General features: G+C 38.5%; 1 protein-coding gene across 2 annotated transcripts in view; it reads right to left on the bottom strand.

The window, feature by feature from the left end:
- Positions 1–1024: 1024 nt before the first annotated feature.
- Positions 1025–21747, bottom strand: part of pan3 (poly(A) specific ribonuclease subunit PAN3) — a 172202-nt gene continuing 151479 nt past the window's right edge. For both annotated transcript variants that reach the window (XM_043692011.2, XM_043692013.2), the window contains exons 16-18: positions 14356–14420; positions 4283–4421; positions 1025–4062 (exon numbers count right to left, since the gene is read on the bottom strand). In XM_043692011.2, coding sequence (XP_043547946.2) covers positions 3922–4062; positions 4283–4421; positions 14356–14420 — 345 coding nt within the window. In that variant the 3' untranslated portion in view covers positions 1025–3921. The remainder of the gene's footprint in view (positions 4063–4282; positions 4422–14355; positions 14421–21747) is intronic.

Here is a 21747-nt window from a genome sequence, read left to right as displayed (position 1 = left end):
TCGGGTGGATAGCCAGGGACTTTTTGCCAGGGCGGGAATGGTTATCATGAGGGGACATAATTTTGAGGTGATTGGAGGAAGGTTATGGGGAGACGTCAGAGGTAGGTTCTTTACGCAGAGTAGTGGATGCATTGAATGCACTGCCAGCAGTGGTAGTAGAGTCAGATACATTAGGAACATTTAAGCAGCGCGTGGATCGGGATATGGATGGTAGTAAAATACAAGGGTATGTAGGTTAGTTTGAAATTCGAGTAGTATAAAAGGTCAGCACAACATCGAGGGCCAATAGGCCTGCACTGTTCGAAGTGCTAAACTTGTTGCCATTTAATTCCTCATGCTACCCATCCTGTCTCAGATCTTTTGCATTTCTTCGTCTTCCCTCACTCTGCCCTTACACCTGCTCAAAATCTATTGCAAATCTAACATACATAATTTCTGATGAGGACACAGACCTGAAATTTTTACTCTTTTTCTTCCCTCCACAGATATTGTATAAACTGATGATCATTTCAATTTTTCAGCATGTGCAGATCTTGTTTTTGTCACGTAACCATTAATAGTTTTGGTTACAATAATGTCCCTGAATCAATCCATTTCCTGCAGATTGGATTACATTTGATCTATATTTCCTAAGTGCACTGCTATGCATGATAATAATTGAATGTTATATTTTTGAGACATTCATCCCATCATTGTATCATTACTTATGTAAATAGATTTTCCACCCAAGATGCTGCCTTAAATGTTTGTCTATGTTATACTTAATTAATGCAAACCTTCAAAGTAATATCTGGTAAATTCCAAGATACTGAAGCTAATTTTTATACAAAATGCTGATATCTACATTTTCAATTTAGTAGTTACTTTGTTACTTTTCAAAATCCAGGGACCCATAGCCCAGGATTGCAGCAGTTCAAGGAGGCAGCTCTTCAACATCTTCACCAGGCAATTAGGGATGGACAATAAATGCTGGTCTAACCAGCAACATCCACAACCCTGAACAAAAGGAACATACAGGCAAGACTGAATTCTGGTATTCTTTATTAAAATACTGCTGTACACACAAAAGTTTAAATCAGATGTGGTAACATTTAACATTGAGGAGGGGTCATACAGACAGACTGATACTTTTGTGATAGCTGGTTTCAGGACATTTTTCTTTACAAATAAACAAAATAAGGCTGAAGTGGAACATGTGCAGAATATGCTTACAAGGTTTTCTTACAAAACAAAAACTGTTACTGACAGAATATATAAAACAAGTTTTTAAGTAATACATATGCGGATTGTTTCAAACAGCATTAGGCAACTGAAAACCCTGTATATAACTGAAATGAATTTTCAAACCATACATGATTTCAAAAATTGAAGTCACCATATGATTTCAAGGGCTGGCACTGGATCATCAAAAGGTAGCACGTTACTCACCATATTCAAAGCCTTCCTAAACTATTTTGCAATAGTGGTAAGCCAATTTAAGTGCAGATGGCCAAAATTTTGTTTGAGAAATCAATATTTACTTCAAAGCTCAACTGCAAATATTTTAAAATTGTTTGAATCTGAAACAGTCCAGAATATTGGAACCCTCTGAAATAGACATCTATGAATAAATTTCATAGATCAGGACTTAAAATCGCATGGTGACTAGAAATGTTAGCCATGGTAACAAAGGAGCAAAGAATGTAAAATTTGATGTACAAATGCTGATTTGGGCTGGATCAGGAATACATTCAAATGAACTTTGTAGGCATTTAGCTACCTCACTATGAAATCAGATTCAAAGGTAAGAACAGAGTAATCAGAATTTCTTTTAGATTCAGGGATTGTTTTTTGTTTTTGACAATCCAGAGGCAGTGTGCTGGTTCAGTAAACATCAAAATTTAAGCCCTGTTTACCTCTGCCTGTTACCCAAATATTGGTCCATACTAAGAATGTGAGGAGGCCATGCACTCCCAACCCTTAATACCCACAGATGATCCCCTTTCCGCAATTATTCAGAAACCATGTGGAAACAAGAACCTTTTGAAGTGCACAGAATGATATAAATACAGTATTTCTCCTCATTGTCAGAATACCATTTTTTTTGTTTTTTGTGATTTTATAAAAAATGTTTTTCTCAAAACATACAAAAACAGCTGCTTCTCTGTCAAACAGATGAGCTATTGACACAACTTTACTTAGGACATTATCCTTGAAAGAACATAGTAGAGTTCCCTCAACTTTTTTGCAGCTAAAATGAGGGAGCATTGCAATTGCTTCTACTGCCTGTTGATAGATCAATTTCACACAGGATGCATACAAATGTGTCAAAATCACAAATATATGTAGTCCTTCCCCATTAGTTTTAACTGCTGCTACCAGGTGAATCTAGTTGTGGTTGCCAAACAGGTTTAGATTCCAAATCTTTTGTATGAATGACGTTGCCAACACTGAAATTCAATATGCAGAATTTTAAGCTTATAAAACTGGGGTAACGGGTAAGAACTTTCGATTATCAAGGCTGTACTGCCCTCAGTTTCAACATTTCTTCCACAAAGCAGTCAGTATAATTAAAGATTTAATACTGGGAAGAAAAGACATGTCACAGTCATTAGATTGAGTTAAATTTCTTTTAGATTCATTTCTATATTTTGGCCCAATGGAATTGGCAGTCACATATGACTGTTTGGTTGCATTATGTCTTGATATGTTCTGCATTTCCCAGCTGGTTCAGTTTCAGTACTTGATAACACATGTAGAAATTGATTCTGAAAGAATTTCCCTAAAAAGGCGATTCTGTTTCTAACTTTAAGAAACATCACACTTTAGGTAGTTTCATATATCTGTAATTCAGATGACTAATTGCAAAGCCAACTTTGGGGCAACAGTATTGTAAAGGCACAGCAGCCCAATCATTCCAAAATTGCACAGGTTACTGTGAAACAACTGCTGTGTTTTTGTGCAAGTGTACTTGACAAAGTCCTTGTTTGTTTCCATATCCAGTGTAAAGTACCCTATTAAAGCTGCTGTTCAAATAATAGAACTTTATACAAAATTAAATGATACATAACAAAACCTAATCCACTCCTGACATTTCAGGTATTGAACCCAATTTAAAAATTAGTCTCCTATAAAAAAAAGCTTGCATAAATGTAGAGGCATCTTACCTGTTCCAATTACTTACACTGAATTTGTTGTTAAAAAAGGCGCTGGTAACTGTATGAAGCAAAAAAGCTACTTTTTAATTTTGTTATGAAAGATGTGTAGCTGTGATAGTTCACAAAGATGCCATCAACACTGACACACAGGAGCTGTTTAGTTCCTGGAAGAATAGCGTCCATTTAATATTCCACCTGATTTTCATAAAAATATGCTTTCTGTAGTTTGGTTTTCTAAGTGATAGCACATGGCAGTTGGTCTGAAGTCCAGCATGTCTTTTTGCCAGAAATATAACCCATCGGAGTTCAGTTCACAAATAGTATATCCAATGGCATTTTCACCTAGTCCTTGCCATAGGCGTGCGTGCAGTACAATCACTTCAACATCTTCCTTAGGGATATATACTGTTACCCAGAAAGTAATTCTAAAGATAACGATTTTCCCTTATCAAAATTACATGTGGTACATCCTTAAAGATCACAAGTCTTGAACTTAAAATTAGTGCATAAACATGTGAAAAAATAAAACTGGGATCATCATGCATCTGATGCCACTTCCCAATTTAAAAACAGTCTTCACAGAAACAACCTCTGGTGGCAGTTCTAGGCTCCTGTGATATGGACGTTCTTCCTTCAAGTAACAGTGTACCTGACCGAAGTGCAAGCAGCGCTGCTCATTTACATTTGTACTTTAAATGTGAAATGAGATGGCATTAATACAGTTGTAGTGCAATTAGCTCTTTATATTGTTCTTCAGCAATGTTTTGCCTCAGCACAGCAAATACTACAACTGTCCATTAGAAGCTGCTAGGAGTTCTGAGAAAGCGCTTTCAAAACAACGCTTCAGATCAGCATATGTCACCACGAGAACACTCTTCTCATCTCTGGAAACCAGACTAATTTTTTCTGGTACACCAGCATCCAACTGCAAAGGAACAAAAATGAACAATAAACAGTGATCATCTTTCAAACAAAAGCAAGCACAAAAGTAAAATACATGAAATTACATACTTAAACGCAATACAAAATGTATGCTTTTAAGATTACTAAAAGGAGTTGAAAGAATTTCTTGTAAAATTTTTTAAAATGTTCACAAAGTTCCAAAATAACAGTAATTTCTGTTTTATTATCATATGATCCATTACCTTATTTAAGCAAGAGACTATGTGACTGAGGTCAATCCATGGAGTACCAGTTTCAGTCAACTGGTGAAAAAGATGATCTCTGAATAATTTTAACAAGTATCGGTCACCTGTCTCTGACCACGTTGGATCCTTTTGGAACCTGACAAAACAATTTGTACAATGTGAATGCAGTAAGTCTGTTGAATACCCACACTAAGATTTTCAATCACAGAAGGGCACACATCAGTATAAAATTTTTATTACATGCTTCATAAATGCAATGTATTATAACATGATGTGATGTTGAATTTTAAACAGAAGTACATTTTAGCTTCTTGAAATGGAACGTCAAAAGCAAATGAGGATAGTGCAATAAGTTTTATCCTGCAATGTATATATTGATTCACTGTACTGGGGGTAAATAAAGGGAATAACATCAAATACCATCAACTGTATAAAATAATTAACTTTGAAAATTTATGACTGAGTGCAGTGGTGAAAGCTTGATGAAGGAAAGCATTAAAGTTATTGGTTCTTATTCACAGCTGTAGGATTGAAATATTACCCTGAAGAAAAAACGTCATCATCAAGAAATGCTGTCACTCACTTTTTTAATACTCTGGAGTTATTTCATGTTGGAAGAGGTGGAGGTGTTTCAGTTAATGGAAAGATATTTCTTCAACAATATTATAATCATTTTTGAATCAAATATTTCAATTTTAACAAGGAAATATGACATTTCCTATTACAATTAATAGCTTCTCAAAATAATTTATTTAATATATTTGATTAAATGAACAGTTACAGTATTTGTGAAAAGTCATCAGTTTTATTCACTGAATGCATTCATTAAAAAATATGCTTTGTTTGCTTTTGCATCATTTAAAGTAGCTAAATATACAATTGCCAGAAAGATGGTATACATTGTCTTTACCACATCATGCAGAAATCAGCATGAACTAGAACGCTGCTCAATTTTGTTAATAAATGTCAAGGGTCTGCTGTAGGGTGTTAAGGTGCAGATTGGATAAATATTTACAAGATGCGTGGTTAAATTAATTTCACATAGCACAACTCTTGCTTCACTATAATCAAAAATTTTAGATAACTTACCCTTAATATGGTCTATTTTATTCTTTGAATGTAGTTCAATCTCCACATCCAAATTAATACATTTATTAAGAACCATAAAACCATTTTTGTGTCAGTAACCATGTTATTGAATTCATGTTACTTCCCAGTAGCCTTTGCTGCAAACTGGGTCTCTTTCAGTGACTGTATCTTCATTATTTTGGAGGAACCAGAAGCAGACAGTTGATGCAATAAGGCAGCTGAAAAATGTGCAAATGTACCTATCTCTGGTAAAGTCCTCTTCATTCTCAAACATACCTTCAGGTTGTACTCCAAATGAAGAAAACAAAAATCACTGAGGTAATGCCTTCTTCAGAGATGTTACATTCTAACTAGGCAAGAATCCTACTGGTTTGCCTAATAGGCTTTCCTCCACTTAATTTCAGTCACTCCAGTCAGCAGCAAATGTTTATAATTGTAAGGTGAAAGAAAAGTTAAATATGTTAACTTGACCCAAATAATGACACTTTTGCCTCAGAGACAGAGAAAAACAGTAAAATAACTTACCTTGCACACTGTAATGGTGTTGCAAAATACCTTGTCGTCAATTAAATATTTATTAAGTCATCATTGTTGCTTGTAAGCAAGCAATGAATTGTTTTTATAACATGAAGGAAATTAGATGAGAAAATGTAGCAAACAACTTGGTTGTAGTTCTCCAACATTATCTCATCTATCAAAATTTACCAATATTGTTTGACAACTTAAAATTATGGTCAAGAGTATGGTGCTGGAAGTACACAGCCAGTCAAGCAGCATCCAATAAGCAGCAGAATAGACGTTTCAGTCATGGGCCCTTCATCATGAAGGGCTCATGCCTGAAACATCGATTCTCCTGCTCCTCGGATGCTGCCTGACTAGCTGTGCTTTTCCAGCACCACACTCTCAACTCCAATCTCCAGCACCTGCAGTCCTCACTTTCTCCAACTTAAAATTACGTATCAAATAAAGTGAATAAACTGTTTGATAATTTTGGATAAATCCTTGGTTACATTAGCGAATAAACCGAAGTTTGAAAGATAACCACACAGTAAAATTGGTGCTCACAATCAAGAAGAAAATTAGAAAAAAAAAGTCATGCATGTAGGATTCCAAGAAATTAATAGGTTAAAATAGGTTCAATTAAGTTTGGAAACTTCTTCAAAACACAAACTGGAATATTATAATTCTACTACCAAAGCCTGAAGCTACAACTCAAAATGGTGGGTTTCTAGGAGGTCCCTTCTTATTCTCCTAAACTCCAATGAATGTAGAACTGACATATAAAGAGAGACTGGATCAGTTAGGACTGTCATCCCAAGAATCAGCCCAATAAACCTTTGCTGCACTCCCTCCAGAGCCAGACATCCTTCCCCAGATAAGGAGACCAAAACTGTATACAACACACCAGGTGGACTCAACAAGGCCCTGTACAACTGCAACAAGTTATGATTCCTCCTGTACTCTAATCCTCTCATTGTGAAAGCCAAGATACCATTTGCTTTCTTCACTGCCTGCTGCTCCTGCAAGCCCACCTTTCAGCGACTGGTGTACAAACACACCAAGGTCTCATTGCAGTTCCTCCTTTCCCAATCTAATGTCCTTCAGATACAATCTGCCTTCACGTTTTGGATAATTTGACATTTCCACAATATACTTCATCTGAAATCCATTTACTCAATTTGTTAAAATCACACTGAAATACTTCTGCATCCTCCTCACAGTTCACCCTCCCACCTAGCTTTGTGTCATCTGCAAAAGTACAGAATTACATTTAGTCCCTTCATCTAAATCACTCAAGTATACTGTGAATAGCTGAGGTCCAAGCAAAGATTCCTGCAGGTACCTCTCTAGTCACTGGTTGCCATTTGGAAAAAGACCCATTCATTTCTACTCTGGTTCCAGTCCATCAACCAGCTCTCTAAACACATCAGTACACTACCCCCAATCTATGGGCCTTTATCAACAGCTTATGAAAGTTCAAGTAAACAAGATACATTGGCTTTGCCTCATCAACTCTACTGGTCATATCCTCAAAAAACTCCAGATGATTTGTCAAGCATGATTTCCCCTTCGTAAACCCATAGTGATTATGTCCAATCCTGTCAACGCTTTCCATGTGCTCAGTTATTAAATGTTTCATAATGGACTCCATTTTCCCTACTACTGATGTCAGATCAACCAGTCTATAAATTCCTTGTTTTCTATCTCCTTTTTCAAATAGTATGTTGCTACCATCGAATCCATGGGAACTTTTCAGAGTTGGTAAAATCTTGAAAGATAACTACCAATGCATCCATTACTTCTACAGGCATTTTCTTAAGTATTCTGTGATGTAGATTATCTGGTCTTGCAATTTGTCATGCTTGAATCCTGTCAATTTCCCAAACAGCATTTCCCTACTAATACGATTTTCTTCAGATACTCCTCTCACTAGATCTGGTGTTTCCCAATATTTTTGGAATGTTATTTGTGCCCTCCTTGGTGAAGACAATTGGTCTGTTATCTCCTTATTCTCCATTATACCTTTCCATGTTTCTGATGGTAAGGGGAAACCTACATTTGTCTTCACTATCCTTTTTCTCTCCACACACTGATTGATGCTTCTCCAAGCTTACTCTATTTCTCCCTAATCAATCCCTTTGTCCTCCTTTGCTGAAATCTAAACTGCTCCCAATCCTTAGATCTGTTGTTTTAGAAATATTTTATGCCATCTAATACTATCATTAATTTTCCTTTGTTAGCCATGCTTGGGTCACCTTTTCCATTTTATTTCTGCAACAGACAGGAATTAATCATTGTTGCAGTTCCTCCATGCACTCTTTAAAGATTTGCCATTGCCTATCCACCTTCATACCTTTAAGAAACTTTCCGCAATTCATGATAGCCAGCTTGAACCTCATATCATGAGACATTTGTTTATAAAGATAAGGACCCTAGTTTCAGAATTAATTACATTACTTTCTCTCTTGATGGTTGACTAAGGAGTTGAGTTTAATTAATACTGGTCGTTTTACACCACTGGCGGTGCACACTCTGAGATGCTCTGGGTGGAATTCACACAATTATGAGAGGAGGAAGTGAGTTGCCTTTCAATTCGGATTGCCCCCCTCCTTTCCCAGCTTGTTTTGTTGGTAGTTTTTTTTTCTGGGGAGGTGGTGGTTTCTGGCCCATGTACTCACCAATCCATCCACCTACCCTCATCACACCAACTAGTCACTCACTTTCTCGCCAAGCCTCACTCAAACTCAACCACTGGCCCTCCATCACTCAGGTTACTCACTCTCCCATCTGCTCTACCAGTTAATCGCTGATGCTCCAAACTATATTGGGTTTCAAAGTTCTTCCTACCACCTTCAAGCGATTGTGTGCAGTTTGCACATTCTCCCAGTGTCTGCTTGCATTTCCTCTGGGTGCTCCAGTTTCCTCCCACAGTCCCTAGAACCACAGGTTAGGTGGACTGGCCATGCTAAATTGCCCATTGTGTCCAGGGATGTGCAGTCTAGTTAGATTAGCCATGGGAAACGCAGGGATAGAGGGTCAGGGTGGAAGGGAGGAGGGTGTGGATAGGATGATCTTTGGGGGTCGATGGGCTTCCACACTGTAGGGATTGTACGATTTAAAATGAAGTGCATCACCTCACATTTCTCTGCATTCAATGTCATCCACAAAATGTTCGTCCTCTGCACCAGCTGGTCATTATCCTGTTGGATTTCTATACTATACTTCTCATAAGTTTTGTCACACCCACAAATTTTGAAATTAATCGCTTGTGCACCAAGATCTATTAATATAAATCAGGAAAAGCCAGGGTCCCAATACTGACCCCGGGGAACTCCTCTGAAAACGTTTCTCCTTCCCAAAAAAATACCTGTTGGCCATTACTCTGGATTTCCTATTCAGCCAATTTTGCATTCCCATTGTTACTATCTCTTTTATAGCATGACCTACAACTTTCCACACAAGTTGTTGTTTGTGTGCCTCACACCCCCAACTCCACTCCCCACCCTGACACTTACCCAGCGATACCCCCACCACCATCAGTGATACTCACCAACTCCTCACCACCATCTCCTCACTAACTCTTAATAGCCTCACCAATAAAGCCCCCCTCAAATATTCACTCATCAATCAAACCCCCCCTGCCTCACTCTCCCCGTACCCTGCTGCCAAGGCTCATACACCTACTAGTGGGATTACATAAGTGTGGAAGAGAACCAGCCTCTGCTTGCAGTAGTTCCATGAAACATCTCAAATAGAATCATAGAATTTTATAATACAGAAGGACACCACTTAACCCTACTAGTCCCAATTTCCAGCCCTTTCCCCATTGCCCTCTAAATTACTTTTTTTAGATTACTTACAGTGTGGAAACAGGCCCTTCGTCCCATAAATCCACACCGACCTCCCAGAGCACACCCACCCAGGCCCATTCCCCTACATTTACCTTTGCACCTAACACTACGGCAATTTAACATGGCCAATTCACCTAACCTGCACATTTTTGGACCGTGGGAGGAAACCGGAGCACCCGGAGGAAACCCACGCAGACACGGAGAGAATGTGCAAACTCCACACAGTCAGTCGCCTGAGGCGGGAATTGAACCCGGGTGCTGTGAGGCAGCAGTGCTAATCACTGTGCCACCATGCCGCCCACTAATCATTTGCAAATATATATATCCAGCTCTCTTTTAAACATCCTCAGCATCCACTTCCATCACTCTCCAAAGCAGCATATCCAAATCTTAAAAACTCTAGAAGTTTCTTATTATCTCACTCCTAGCTCTCTTGCTGACAATCCTGAAATTGTCATCCCTTCTTCCCAACATACCAACTAGTAGAAACAGAATATTGTTCTTTACGTTATCAAAATTGTTCATAATTTTGATGTCTTAATAAGGTCACCTCTTATTCTCTTGGGAGCAGGTAAGATTAAGCCCAATTTCTCTAATCTTTCCTTGTATCTAAAAGCCCTAATTCATGATATCAGTCTAATAAATCTCTTTATACTCTCTACAGAGCTTTAACATCCTTCCTTAAATAAGGTGCCCAGAATTGAATCAAATACTCCAAATGTGGTCTGACCAATAATCTATAGAAGTGCAACATCACTTCCTTACTTTTATGCTCTATGACTCTTAATAAATCCCAGGATCTTATCAGCATTCTTAACAACTGTATTAACTTGCCTAGCCATCTTCAGAGAACTATGCATGTGAACCCTGAGGTTCCTCTGCTCAAAGTTGTACCATTGAGCCTGTATTGTCTCTCCATTTATCTTTTACAAAAATAAAATTACCTCACATTTCTCTGCTTTGAAATTCATCTGACAGGCCTCTGCCCATTGGGCCAACTTGCCAATGGCTCTCTGATGTCACTCAATATGATTGCCACATTTCACTAAACTCTCTGGTTTAGTATCACCCGCAAATTTCGAGATTTTGTCCTCAACACCCATCTCCAAATCAGAAAAAGCAAGGATTCCAACACTGATCCCTGAAGAACACCACTTTCAACTTGTCTTCAATCTGAGAAATGCACATTTATACCTATCCTCTGTTTCATATCTTTTAACCAATTTATAATCCATGCTGCCAAGGACACATCAATTCCAAACATTTCTAATTTGCAAATGAACCTACCATGTTCCACCATATCAAATGTGTTCTGAAAGTCCAAATATGCAACATCCACAGCATTACCCTCATCCACTGTCTGAATCACATTGTCAAAGAATTCCATTAAATTTGTCAGAGCCAAAGCCATGTTGACTGTCTAGAATTAACGTATTTTTACCTAATCCTGTATTATGGCTTTCACCAGTTTACACACTACTGACATCATGTTTACAGGGCTACAGTTTCTTGGGTTATCCTTTGCCCCTTTCTTAAATAATGGTGTCAAATTTGCAATCCTCCAGTCTTTCAGCACCAATCCTGTGTTCAGAAAGGCCTGAAAAATTCTGTCAATAGCTCTGCATTTCGTTCCCTTACTTCTCTCTGCAACCTAGGATGCAACCCATCCAGGTCTGCTGACTTCTCCACCTTGGAGTTCTGCCAACCTTTTTAGCACCTCTTCTCATCTACCATTTTCCTGCTGAACTGCTCAACACCCATATTTTCAAATCGACCATTGTTACCATGTTCCAATTTGGTAAAGACAGAAGCGAAGTGCTCATTTAGTATCTCTGCCATGTTCTTTGCTTCAGTAAACAGCTTACCCTGTTTGTTCTTTATGAGAACCGCTCTATCCTTCATTAATCTTTTGCTATTAATGTATTTGCTCAACATTTTATTATTGGTTTTAGCACAACATGACATCCTGTACTCAAGCTTCCTCTTACCCTTTCTTATTCCAACTTTAGTCTGTCTCTGCATTTGAGATACTTTTCTGATTCTATTGGTATTATTATTCTGGTATGCATCATTTACCTCTTTTTTTCTTCTTCCTTATTTCCCCATCAATATCGTTAATCATTCAAGGTATTCTAGCTTTGGATACATCAGGTTTTATTTCTCAGTTGGCATATAGCTTGCACCCTATTCATCTCTTTGAAATTCTCCCATTTTTCATCTACTGCTTTATCCACCAAAATGGTGTTTCCAATCAACATGCTCCAGTTCAATTTTTATATCAACAAAATCTGCTGTTTTACAGTCAGGAATCTTAATCATTGTCTGATCTTTATCCTATCCGACATAATATTATGATTGCGATTTTCCGAATGTGTCCATTTTTGAGCATCAGCATGGGGGCCTCATAGGAACCCTCCACCCAGGCAGCCCACTGGAAAAGCCTGATCTACAAGATCCTCTGCAGCAACTCACAAAAGTCCTTTATCAACACCTTCCAAAACCAGGGCTTCTATCATCTAGAAGAACAAGAGCAAATTAATTACAATCCTGCCATCAATTCATGAATGATCCTAATTGAAAGTTATATATTTGTTCTTAAAGTCATGGAGTTAAAATCCAAGCACTGTCTCCCTAACAGCATTGCAGATGCATTTACAATATTGAAATTAAGCTATTAAAGAAACCTTTCACTCTGGAATTTCAGAATTGTTGCAGTGGTGGAAGTCATTCATCCCATCGTATCTGCTCTACTCTCCAAATGAGGACCCATTCAAATACTTTCCTTATGCCTTTTCTCTGCAGACTATTGCTTTTAAATAACCATCTAATTCCCTTTTGAGTGCCTCCACCTCTCAAGGGCAGTGAGGAAAGGGAAGTAAAAGTTTGGTGCTGTTAGCAATAACCACAACCCAGGAACAGATTAAAAAAGATACAATTGTTAGGTTCTGATCAAAACTATTACAAAAAATGCTCAAATTTTGAACCACTGTTGCATCATTATGAAGTATAGTTGTCTACATTTAATTTCTTCAGATATAAAAGGGTGAAGCAGCAACTTGCATTTACCCACTACCTTCAACATAGCAAAATATCCAAAGGCAAAAGTCTGAGGAAACAACACTTCATGATGATCCATAAAAGGCATAATGGCAGAAATATCTGCAAAATAACAGCTTAGAAAAAACCTCTTAAACGAACATGAGAAGGCAGCAAGTTTTGGGAACAGAATTTCAAAGCTGACAGCATTTGCAGTTGAAGGCACAGCCACCAACCGCAGATCAACTAAAATCAGGAATGGTGAAAAGGCCATATTTAGAGCAGCACACATATCTTGAAGGATTATCACACTGAGAAACAGCAATGGAAGCATCTGAAAACAAGAATAATAATTTGAAAATTGAGGTAATGGTAGACCAGAAGTCAATGTAGGTAAGTAAACACAAATGTAACAAATATGTAGCACTTGGTGAGAGTTTGGATATGGGCAGCACTTTAGGATAAGATAACGTTCGAGTCATGGAAGACGGATGCTAACCTAGACACAATAGCCAAACTTATAAGTAACAAAGCATGAGGCTAGGAGCAGATTAAGTGAGGCACTGTCAAGTAATACTTTGAGAATGGAAGCATTTGATCCTGGTGATGGACTGAACATAATTATTTTCTAATATTCAATATTAAAATATTACTAGCAGAGTAATTACATAAACCTCATACCCAAGACAATTATAAAGATAGTGGCTGCATATTTAGAAATCAGAGGGACCTGACAGTGAAATTAACATGACGAGAGTGGAGTAATCTTAGCATATTCTCATATATAGTTGCATAGCCTATAATGAAAAACAATTTTGAACTAATATAAAAGCAATATACTGCAGGTATTTGATATCTGAATTAAAAACAATGTGCTAGAGAAATTAAACTGGTCTGGCAGCATCAGTGGCAGGAGGAATAGTTAATGTTGAGTCTGCTATAACTCTTCTTCAAAACTAAAAGCAGTTGGGAAATGGTGTTTTCAATGCTGTAAGCATAGTGGGAGGAAGAGTGGAACAGATTGTGAGGGCGGCCAGGCGAAAAACAAAGGGCACGCTAATGACAGTGAAGGAATAATAATGATTTAAAATTGGGGTAAATGACAGATGGAAAAGAAAAAAATGGGTCCACTCTGCCGAGACTGAAGTATGCATCTGTGCTTCTATTGTTTGGCTATCAAACCTGATATTATCAAATGTTCTTAGAATCATGATATAACCACAGAAACCCTGAACAAAGACAGAAGATGTGGAAAAGCTCAGCAGGTCTGGCAGCATCTGTGAAGAGAAATCTGAGTTAACTTTTCAGGTCCGGTGATCCTTTCTCAGGAGGGTTCTGAGAATGGTCACCAGAGCTGAAATGTTAATTCTGATTTCTCTTCACAGATGCTGCCAGATCTGCTCAATTTTTCCAGCAACTTCTGTTTTGTTTCTTAGAGATGAGTGTCTGGCCTAGGCTAAATGCAAGATGATATTCAGAAAGGAAAAAAATAGAAAAGGAGGAGTAGGGTACCAGTACGATAAGAGTAGAGAGATGGCAAAAATAAACCTGGAACGTCACATTCTAGCTTGATTTCCTGCTAATAAAGCTTACTCTGGCCTCTCATTGATGGTTCCCAGTTTTGCTAGTAGCCGAAACAGCCTTCCATTTTGCACCTCCTGCAAGACAGAAAACACAAGTTAAAGAAGAACAAAATTAATGTACCGCTCAGCCAAGTGTCTACAAGTTTCAATAAAGATGAAACCATTGCTTAGTTTCAGTTCTGCCAGAGCCTTTCAGCTCAAAAGCTCAGTACAACTGCGGTCCATACATAAACAAGAAAGTTAAATTCCAGCAGTGAAACAAGGGCATTATTTCACAGAATGTGACAGCAAGGATCCCTGGTAAAACTGAAGTCAATAGAAATCAAGGAAAAAACTTGCCACTGCCTGGAATCATTCCAAGCACTAATGAGATCATTCAACTGTATAAACATTCAATCTCTCCATCACTGGCACACTGCAGCTCCAGGGTTTACTAACTACAGGTGCACTGCAACAATTTACCAAGACTTCAGCGGGGCCTTCCAAACATTTGGCATTTATCCATCTTGAAGCATATACACATACAGCAACAAAACTAACTCCAAATATTCCTCCAATCAGAAGAACATAAGAAATAAGAGCAGGAGTAGGTCATAAGGCCCTTCATGCCTAATACGACCCTGAAGCTAACAACCAAACTTCAATCTCTACTTTATGTTTCAATCTGTTCTCCAGAACCTTTAATTCTGTTAAACATCCAAAGATTTATATTTATATATAAATATTTATATCTCAGCCTTGAAATGATCAGGTACAATGAAATCACAGCTCTGTGGGATAATGAATCTCAAGGATATACAGGGCTTACAAGGATATACAGAATGAAAAAAGAATTCTCATTTCCATCCGAATTGCCTGACTCTTTGTTCTGGCACTATGGGTCAAATTTTCTCAGAGTCCAGCCAATTGCAGAGATCTATAAAAATAATGGACAAGGAAAAACCAGGGAACTATAGATTAGTGAGCCTGATATCGGTGGTGGGCAAGGTGTTGGTGGGAATCCTGAAGGACCGAAATTGCATGTATTTGGATAGGCAAGGACTGATTATGGATAGTCAACATGGCTTTGTGTGTGAGACTCACTAACTTGAGTCTTTTGAAGGAGTAACAAAGGGAATTAATGAGGCAGAGGGTTGAGCTATTTGGACTTCAGTAAGGCATTCAACAAGGTTCCTCACGGTAGATTGGTTAGCAAGGTTATACTACATAGAATATAGGGAGAACTAGCCATTTAGATTTAGAACTAGCTCAAAGGTAGAAAACAGAGGGTGGTGGTGGAGGGTTGCTTTTCAGACTGGAGGCCTGTGACCAGTGATGTCCCACAAGGATCAGCATTGAGTCCAATACTTTTCGTCACTTATATAAATGATTTGGATATGAACATAGGAGATGTGGTTAAGTAAGTTTACAGATGACACTAAAATTGGAGGTGTAGTGGACAGCAAAGAAGGTTACCTCAGAGTACAATGGGCCCTTGAACAGATGGGAGAAAGTGAGGACTGCAGATGCTGGAGATCAGAGTCAAAATGTGAGGTGCTGGAAAAGCACCGCCAGTCAGGCATCAGGAATTCTGAAGAAGAGGTTACGCTCAAAACATTGACTCTCCTGCTCCTCGAATGCTGCCTGACTGGCTGTGTTTTTCCAGCATCACACTTTTTAACACTGCCATCAGTCTATTCTTTTAGACATTATATCATAAGAAAATGTGCTGCATCGTCAAAATGTTTCTATAGCTTGATTTCTTTTAGTTTTAAATACTTAATTTTGTTTGGCTGTACAGTGATCAGCTTCATTAAATAAAAAAAAAAATCACTGACATACAGCTTTAAGTTCTGGAACATATATTAGAGGTTTGGCTATGTGCTGCCTATGACTTTTCATTTATTTATCATTAGGAAATAACAAGTATATTTGCTATGCCTCCTGGCTTAAGGAAACTCTATGCTAGGAGCACAGTTTTGTAAAATTACTGCCTTTAGGTAAGAGGTAGCACTATCTTGATGCCTACTGTTGAAGCCATCGTGAGCCTGTTATTGACCCAATGACACCATGATCCAATGCAGAAACTTCTGGTTTAGTTTTAAATCCACAAGGTAAACAAGCCATTCAACCTAACTGGATTATGCCAGTTTTATATTCAGAGTACCTTCTCCCTCATTCCATCTTTCACAAAAGAAAGTTGTTTTCTGTTGAAAAAGTAACCTGAATTAGAGTATGATTTTTCAAGAGATTCTTTCTTTGTGCCATCATTAACATAGTTTTATTCTTCATTGTTCATTTGCAGGTGTTCTGTTTGCCTGTGTTGCTTGTCTTGAAAATTTAAGCGCTACCGTTTCCTTCATAGTTTTCAATAATGTTTATGCTGCCACCTTCCATGGATTTATAGGCTTCAGCTTTATGCTGGCAGCTTGTTTATGCCTCATTCCAATTTGTATTATGTGGTAAGTTCTAGTGTGATGCATCTGAATCAGAGGGTCCTAGAGCACAGAAGGAATCCTGATGAAGAGCTCATGCTCAAAACGTCGACTCTCCTGCTCCTCAGATGCTGCCTGACTGACTGCGCTTTTTCAGCACCACATGTTTGACTCCTGATCAGATGGGCTGAGGAGTGGCAGATGAAGTTTAATTTAGATAAATGTAAGGTGCTGCATTTTGGAAAGGCAAATCAGGGCAGGGCTTATTACATTTAATGGTAAGGTCCTGGGGAATGTTGCTGAACAAACAGACCTTGGAGTGCAGGTTCATAAATCCTTGAAAATTGAGTCACAGGTAGATAGGATAGTGAAAAAGGCGTTTGTATGCTTTCTTTTATTGGTCAGAGTATTGTGTATAGGAGTTGGGAGATCATGTTGCAGCTGTACAGGACATTGCTTAGGCAACTTTTGGAATATTGAATGCAATTCTGGTCTCCCTCCTACAGGAAGGATGTTGAAAGGGTTCAGAAAAGATTTACAAGGATGTTGCCAGGTATGATGGGTTTGAGCTATAGGGAAAGGCTGGATCCTTGTGACACACCAATGGTCACAGGCGGCCAGTCTGAAAAGCAATCTCCAACACCACCCTCTGTCTTCTACCTTCGATCCAGTTCTGAATCTAAATGGCTATTCTCTCTGTATTCCATGTGATATAACCTTGCTAACCAGTCTACCATAAGCAACTTTGTTGAATGCCTTACTGACGTCCATGTAGATCACGCCCACCGCTCTGCCCTCAATTAATCCTCTTTGTTACTCCTTCAAAAAACTCAAATCATGTTAGTGAGACATGATTTCCCACACACAAAGCCATGTTGACTATCAGTCCTTGCCTATCCAAATACATGTAAACCCTGTCCCTCAGGATTCCCTTCAACAACTTGCACACCACCAGTATTAGACTCACCAGTCTTTTCCCTGGAGCGTCGGAAGTTGAGGAGTGACCTTCCAGAGATTTATAAAATCACGAGGGGCATGGTTAGGGTAAATAGACAAGGTTTTTTCCCTGAGTTGGGGGGACTCCAGAACTAGAGGGCATAAATTTAGGGTGAAAGGGAATAGATTTAAAAGGGATCTAAGGGGTAACTTTTTCACGCAAAGGATTGTGCATGCATGGAATGAACCACTAGAGAAAGAGGAGGAGTCTGGAATATTTACAACATTTTAAAAGGCATCTGTGTGGGTATATGAATGGGAAGGGTTTAGAGGGATATGAGACATGTGCTGACAAATGGGACTAGATTAATTTTGGGATATCCGATCGGCATGGACAAGTTAGACCGAAGGGTCTGTTACAGTGCTGAAAATCTCTATAACTCTAAGACTTGGATCTTGAAGTCCCATCCCTATTTTTGACAGATCCTTTTCTCCTTGCCCACAGGGGAAAGGGGTGGAAATCTCATAGGCATAAAACTTTAACTCAAACTCAGCAGCTGTGTTTTAAATTAGAGCTTTTTGAAAGGCCTTAAACATAGAGTCAGAAATTTCTGGAGCAAATGTAAATGCTTGTGAAGTACATAGGTGGTCTGTTTAATTATCTAAAAGTCCCAAGTCTGTTAAACACAAAAAGTAGCAAGAACATGTTTGAGTGGGGGGAAAAAAAACCCTCTACAGGATTGCTTATATTGACAGGCCATCTGGCGCATTTCAGAAGAAACAATACCTTTATTCCAGGAATCAACCTTGTGAACTGATTCCAATGCAAGTTTATCCCTCCTTAAGTAGGGAGACCAAAACCATACATAGTACTCTTGATGTGATATCACCAATGCACTGTACAGTTGTAGCTAGACTTTCTTACTTTTGTACTCCATTCCCCTTGCAATAACAGACAACATTTTACTTGCATTCTGAATAACTTGCTATAACTGCATGCTAACATTTTTTTGTGAATTTTACACAAGAACATCCATATTGCTCTGCATTGAAAAAAATTATAGTCTCTCTCCATTTGAATATTCTGCTTTTCTATTTTTCCTACCGAAGTAGACAACCTCACACTTTCCCATATATTTCATGCACCAAAATTTTGCCCGCTCACTTAACCTACCTACACTCTTTGCAGACGTACTATATCCTTCTCACAACTTGCTAACCTACCCACTTCTGCATCATCAGCAAATGTGGTTGCAATAAATTGATCTCCTCAACCAAGTGTGCTGGCAGAGGAAATAACCTCTTAAAGTCTCCGCTTCAAAACTGTGTATGATTCAAAAAGATTACACCTTATTCATCTAAATGTGAGAGCATTCACCCAATGTCTGCAGCTTCTGAGCTTTGCATTGTAGAGTACATTACTCATGATCTCTTCAACCGAGTCATTTGTCGAGATTGTAAATAGTTGAGGTCCTGGCTGTACTCCATTAGTTACAGTAATCAACTTGAAAATGCCTCTTCAACTCCGATTCCTGTTTCCTGTCCATCAACTAATCTTCCATCCATGCTAACAGTTATCTCAATTTCATGAGATCCTGTCTTGCTGTCTGTCTGGGACCTTACTGAAAAACTTTTGGAAATACAAATATATTACATCTACTGACACTCCTATCTACCTATCCTACCAATTACATATTCAGAGGAAAAGTATGTCTTTTTCTTTTCATAAAACCATGCTGACTCACTCAGTGCATTGTTAATTCTTCCTTTGCCCTGTATTTCCCTGGTTTCTGAATCCCTCCTTTCTTGAATACTAACATACTTGATAACTTCAAATCCACTAGGACTGTTCTAGAATCAACATAATTTTGGAAAATTGTAATCCTATCTCAATTTTAGGAACAAGGGGTCTTAGTCCATTTAGTTTTTCTCAATTAACATCAACAAGATTAAGTATATTCAGTTCATCAACAGCCCCTTGAATACATTTTAGTTCCCAAATGCAATTTGTGCCTTTTACTGTGAAGCAAGACAAAATTTGTTCAATGTTGCTGGCATTTTCTCAGTTCTCATAATTCCAGCTGTCACTGCATTACTGAACCAATGTTTATTCCAGTATACCCTTTTGCAAATATTAGTAAAATATAGTAAATACAAATTAAATTCTATCAAACTATAGAGGTTGGAGGATTAATGAACTCTGCAACATTTTCTATCTGGCTGTTTTCTGCTGGTTTTCCATTAAAACATCAACACATTGGTTAGAATTCCTTTTAATCTTTCCATGTTTAGTGTGAAAAATGAGTTTCTATAAAGCATTAAATGGAAACTTTAACAATGCCAACTTTCCAAATTACTTTCTAGGCAATTTAGTACTTTGTGAAGGGTACTAACTATTGTAATGTTGAAGTTAACATACAGAATAGAACCAAAGACTTCATGAATCTGTCAACATTAACAGGTACAAGGGACATGAGCTAAACTATTAAGCATTACATTTGCAATGTTATACCAATGAGGTCAATGTAGAGAAAGATCATGAAACTTGAGCTTAATAAAGAAAAGCTAGCTCAATGGTGATTGTCATAAAAACCATCTGGTTCGCTAATATCGTTTAGGGAAGGAATTTTATCATCCTAGTCTGGTCTACATGCAACTCCAGACCTAGAGTAATGTAGTTGACTCATAAATATCCTCTGACAAGGCCTAGTAAGTCACTCAGTTGCATTAACTAATACAAAGTCCAAAGGAATGAAACCAAACAAAAAACCCTGCATCAACTGTGCAAAGGTTTCCTTCCCAGCATCTGGGAGTTTGTGCCAAAATTGGGAGTGCTCTGAGACACTGGTCAACTAACAGCCTAACAAAGTCATAATCACAGAATCATACATTACAGGCATTATCTCAGACACCACTATCACCATTTGCCTCACCTGCAAGTCGGACACACCAGAGGGGATGGCACAGTGGTGAACAGTCAGGAACAAGTTGCCCTGGGAGTTCTCAACAGCAACTCTGGACCCGAAGAGGTCTCACGGCATCAGGTCAAACATGGACAAGGAAATCTGCTGCTTATTACCATTTACCACAGTACTCCTCCACATTGAACATCACTGGTGGAAGCACTGAGGGTGACACAATGCATTCCAGGCGGAGTTTTCAATGTTCATCACAAAGAGTGGCTTGGTAACACTTTAGCTAGTTTATTTCTAATCGGTTGTGTCTGTAACAACTGGCGAGGGAATCTAGGAGAGGAGAAAATATACTTGATCTCACCCTCACTAATCCACTTGTCACTGATACATCTATCCATGACAATATCAGTAGCAGTGATCAGCACACAGTCAATGGAGATGAAAATCCACCTTCACAATGATAACACCAGCCACCCTCATGTCAAATATACTGTGCGCTAAATGGGACTGGCATTGAAGAGATTTGGTTATTTAAATCTGGACATCATGAGGTACTGCAGGCCAACAGCAGCAGCTGTCAGCTCGTGATGTGGCAAGGACTCTACAATTGCCATAAAGTGAGATGATCAGTTCATGTTCAATAAAAAGTAGAAGACAGCACGCCAGGAGGAGCACCAGGCATAATTAAAAATGAGGTGTCAACCAGGTGAAGCTACAACACTACCTGCGTGCTGAATTGCTTAAGTAGCATGCAATAGACAGGGATAGGCAATCCCACAATCAAAGGATCAGATCCCAGCTGTTGTGGCTCTGCCACACATAGTCCTAAATAGAAATTGACAATTAACAGGAGGTGGATGCGCCACAAATGTTCCCATCCTCAACACTGAGGAGTGATTATTGCATCGGTATAAAAGACGTAGTGTTTGAAGACAGAACAAGTACTTCATGCAAGTGTCAAGTGGATGATCCATCTTTGCTTCCTCCAAAGATCCCCAGCTCCACAAACATCAGTGTTCAATCAACTTATCTCACTCCATGTGATGTCAAGAAACAACTGAAAACAATATACACCGCAGCAGCTGCAGGCTCTGACACCATTCTCGCTTACAACTGTGGACTTTGCACAAAGCAATG

This window comes from Chiloscyllium plagiosum, unplaced genomic scaffold, assembly GCF_037043375.1.
Source record: "Chiloscyllium plagiosum isolate Xiang-an unplaced genomic scaffold, Cpla_swu_hap1 HiC_scaffold_6, whole genome shotgun sequence".
Taxonomy (NCBI): Eukaryota; Metazoa; Chordata; class Chondrichthyes; order Orectolobiformes; family Hemiscylliidae; genus Chiloscyllium; species Chiloscyllium plagiosum.
This window is presented reverse-complemented; position numbering and strand designations above follow the sequence as displayed.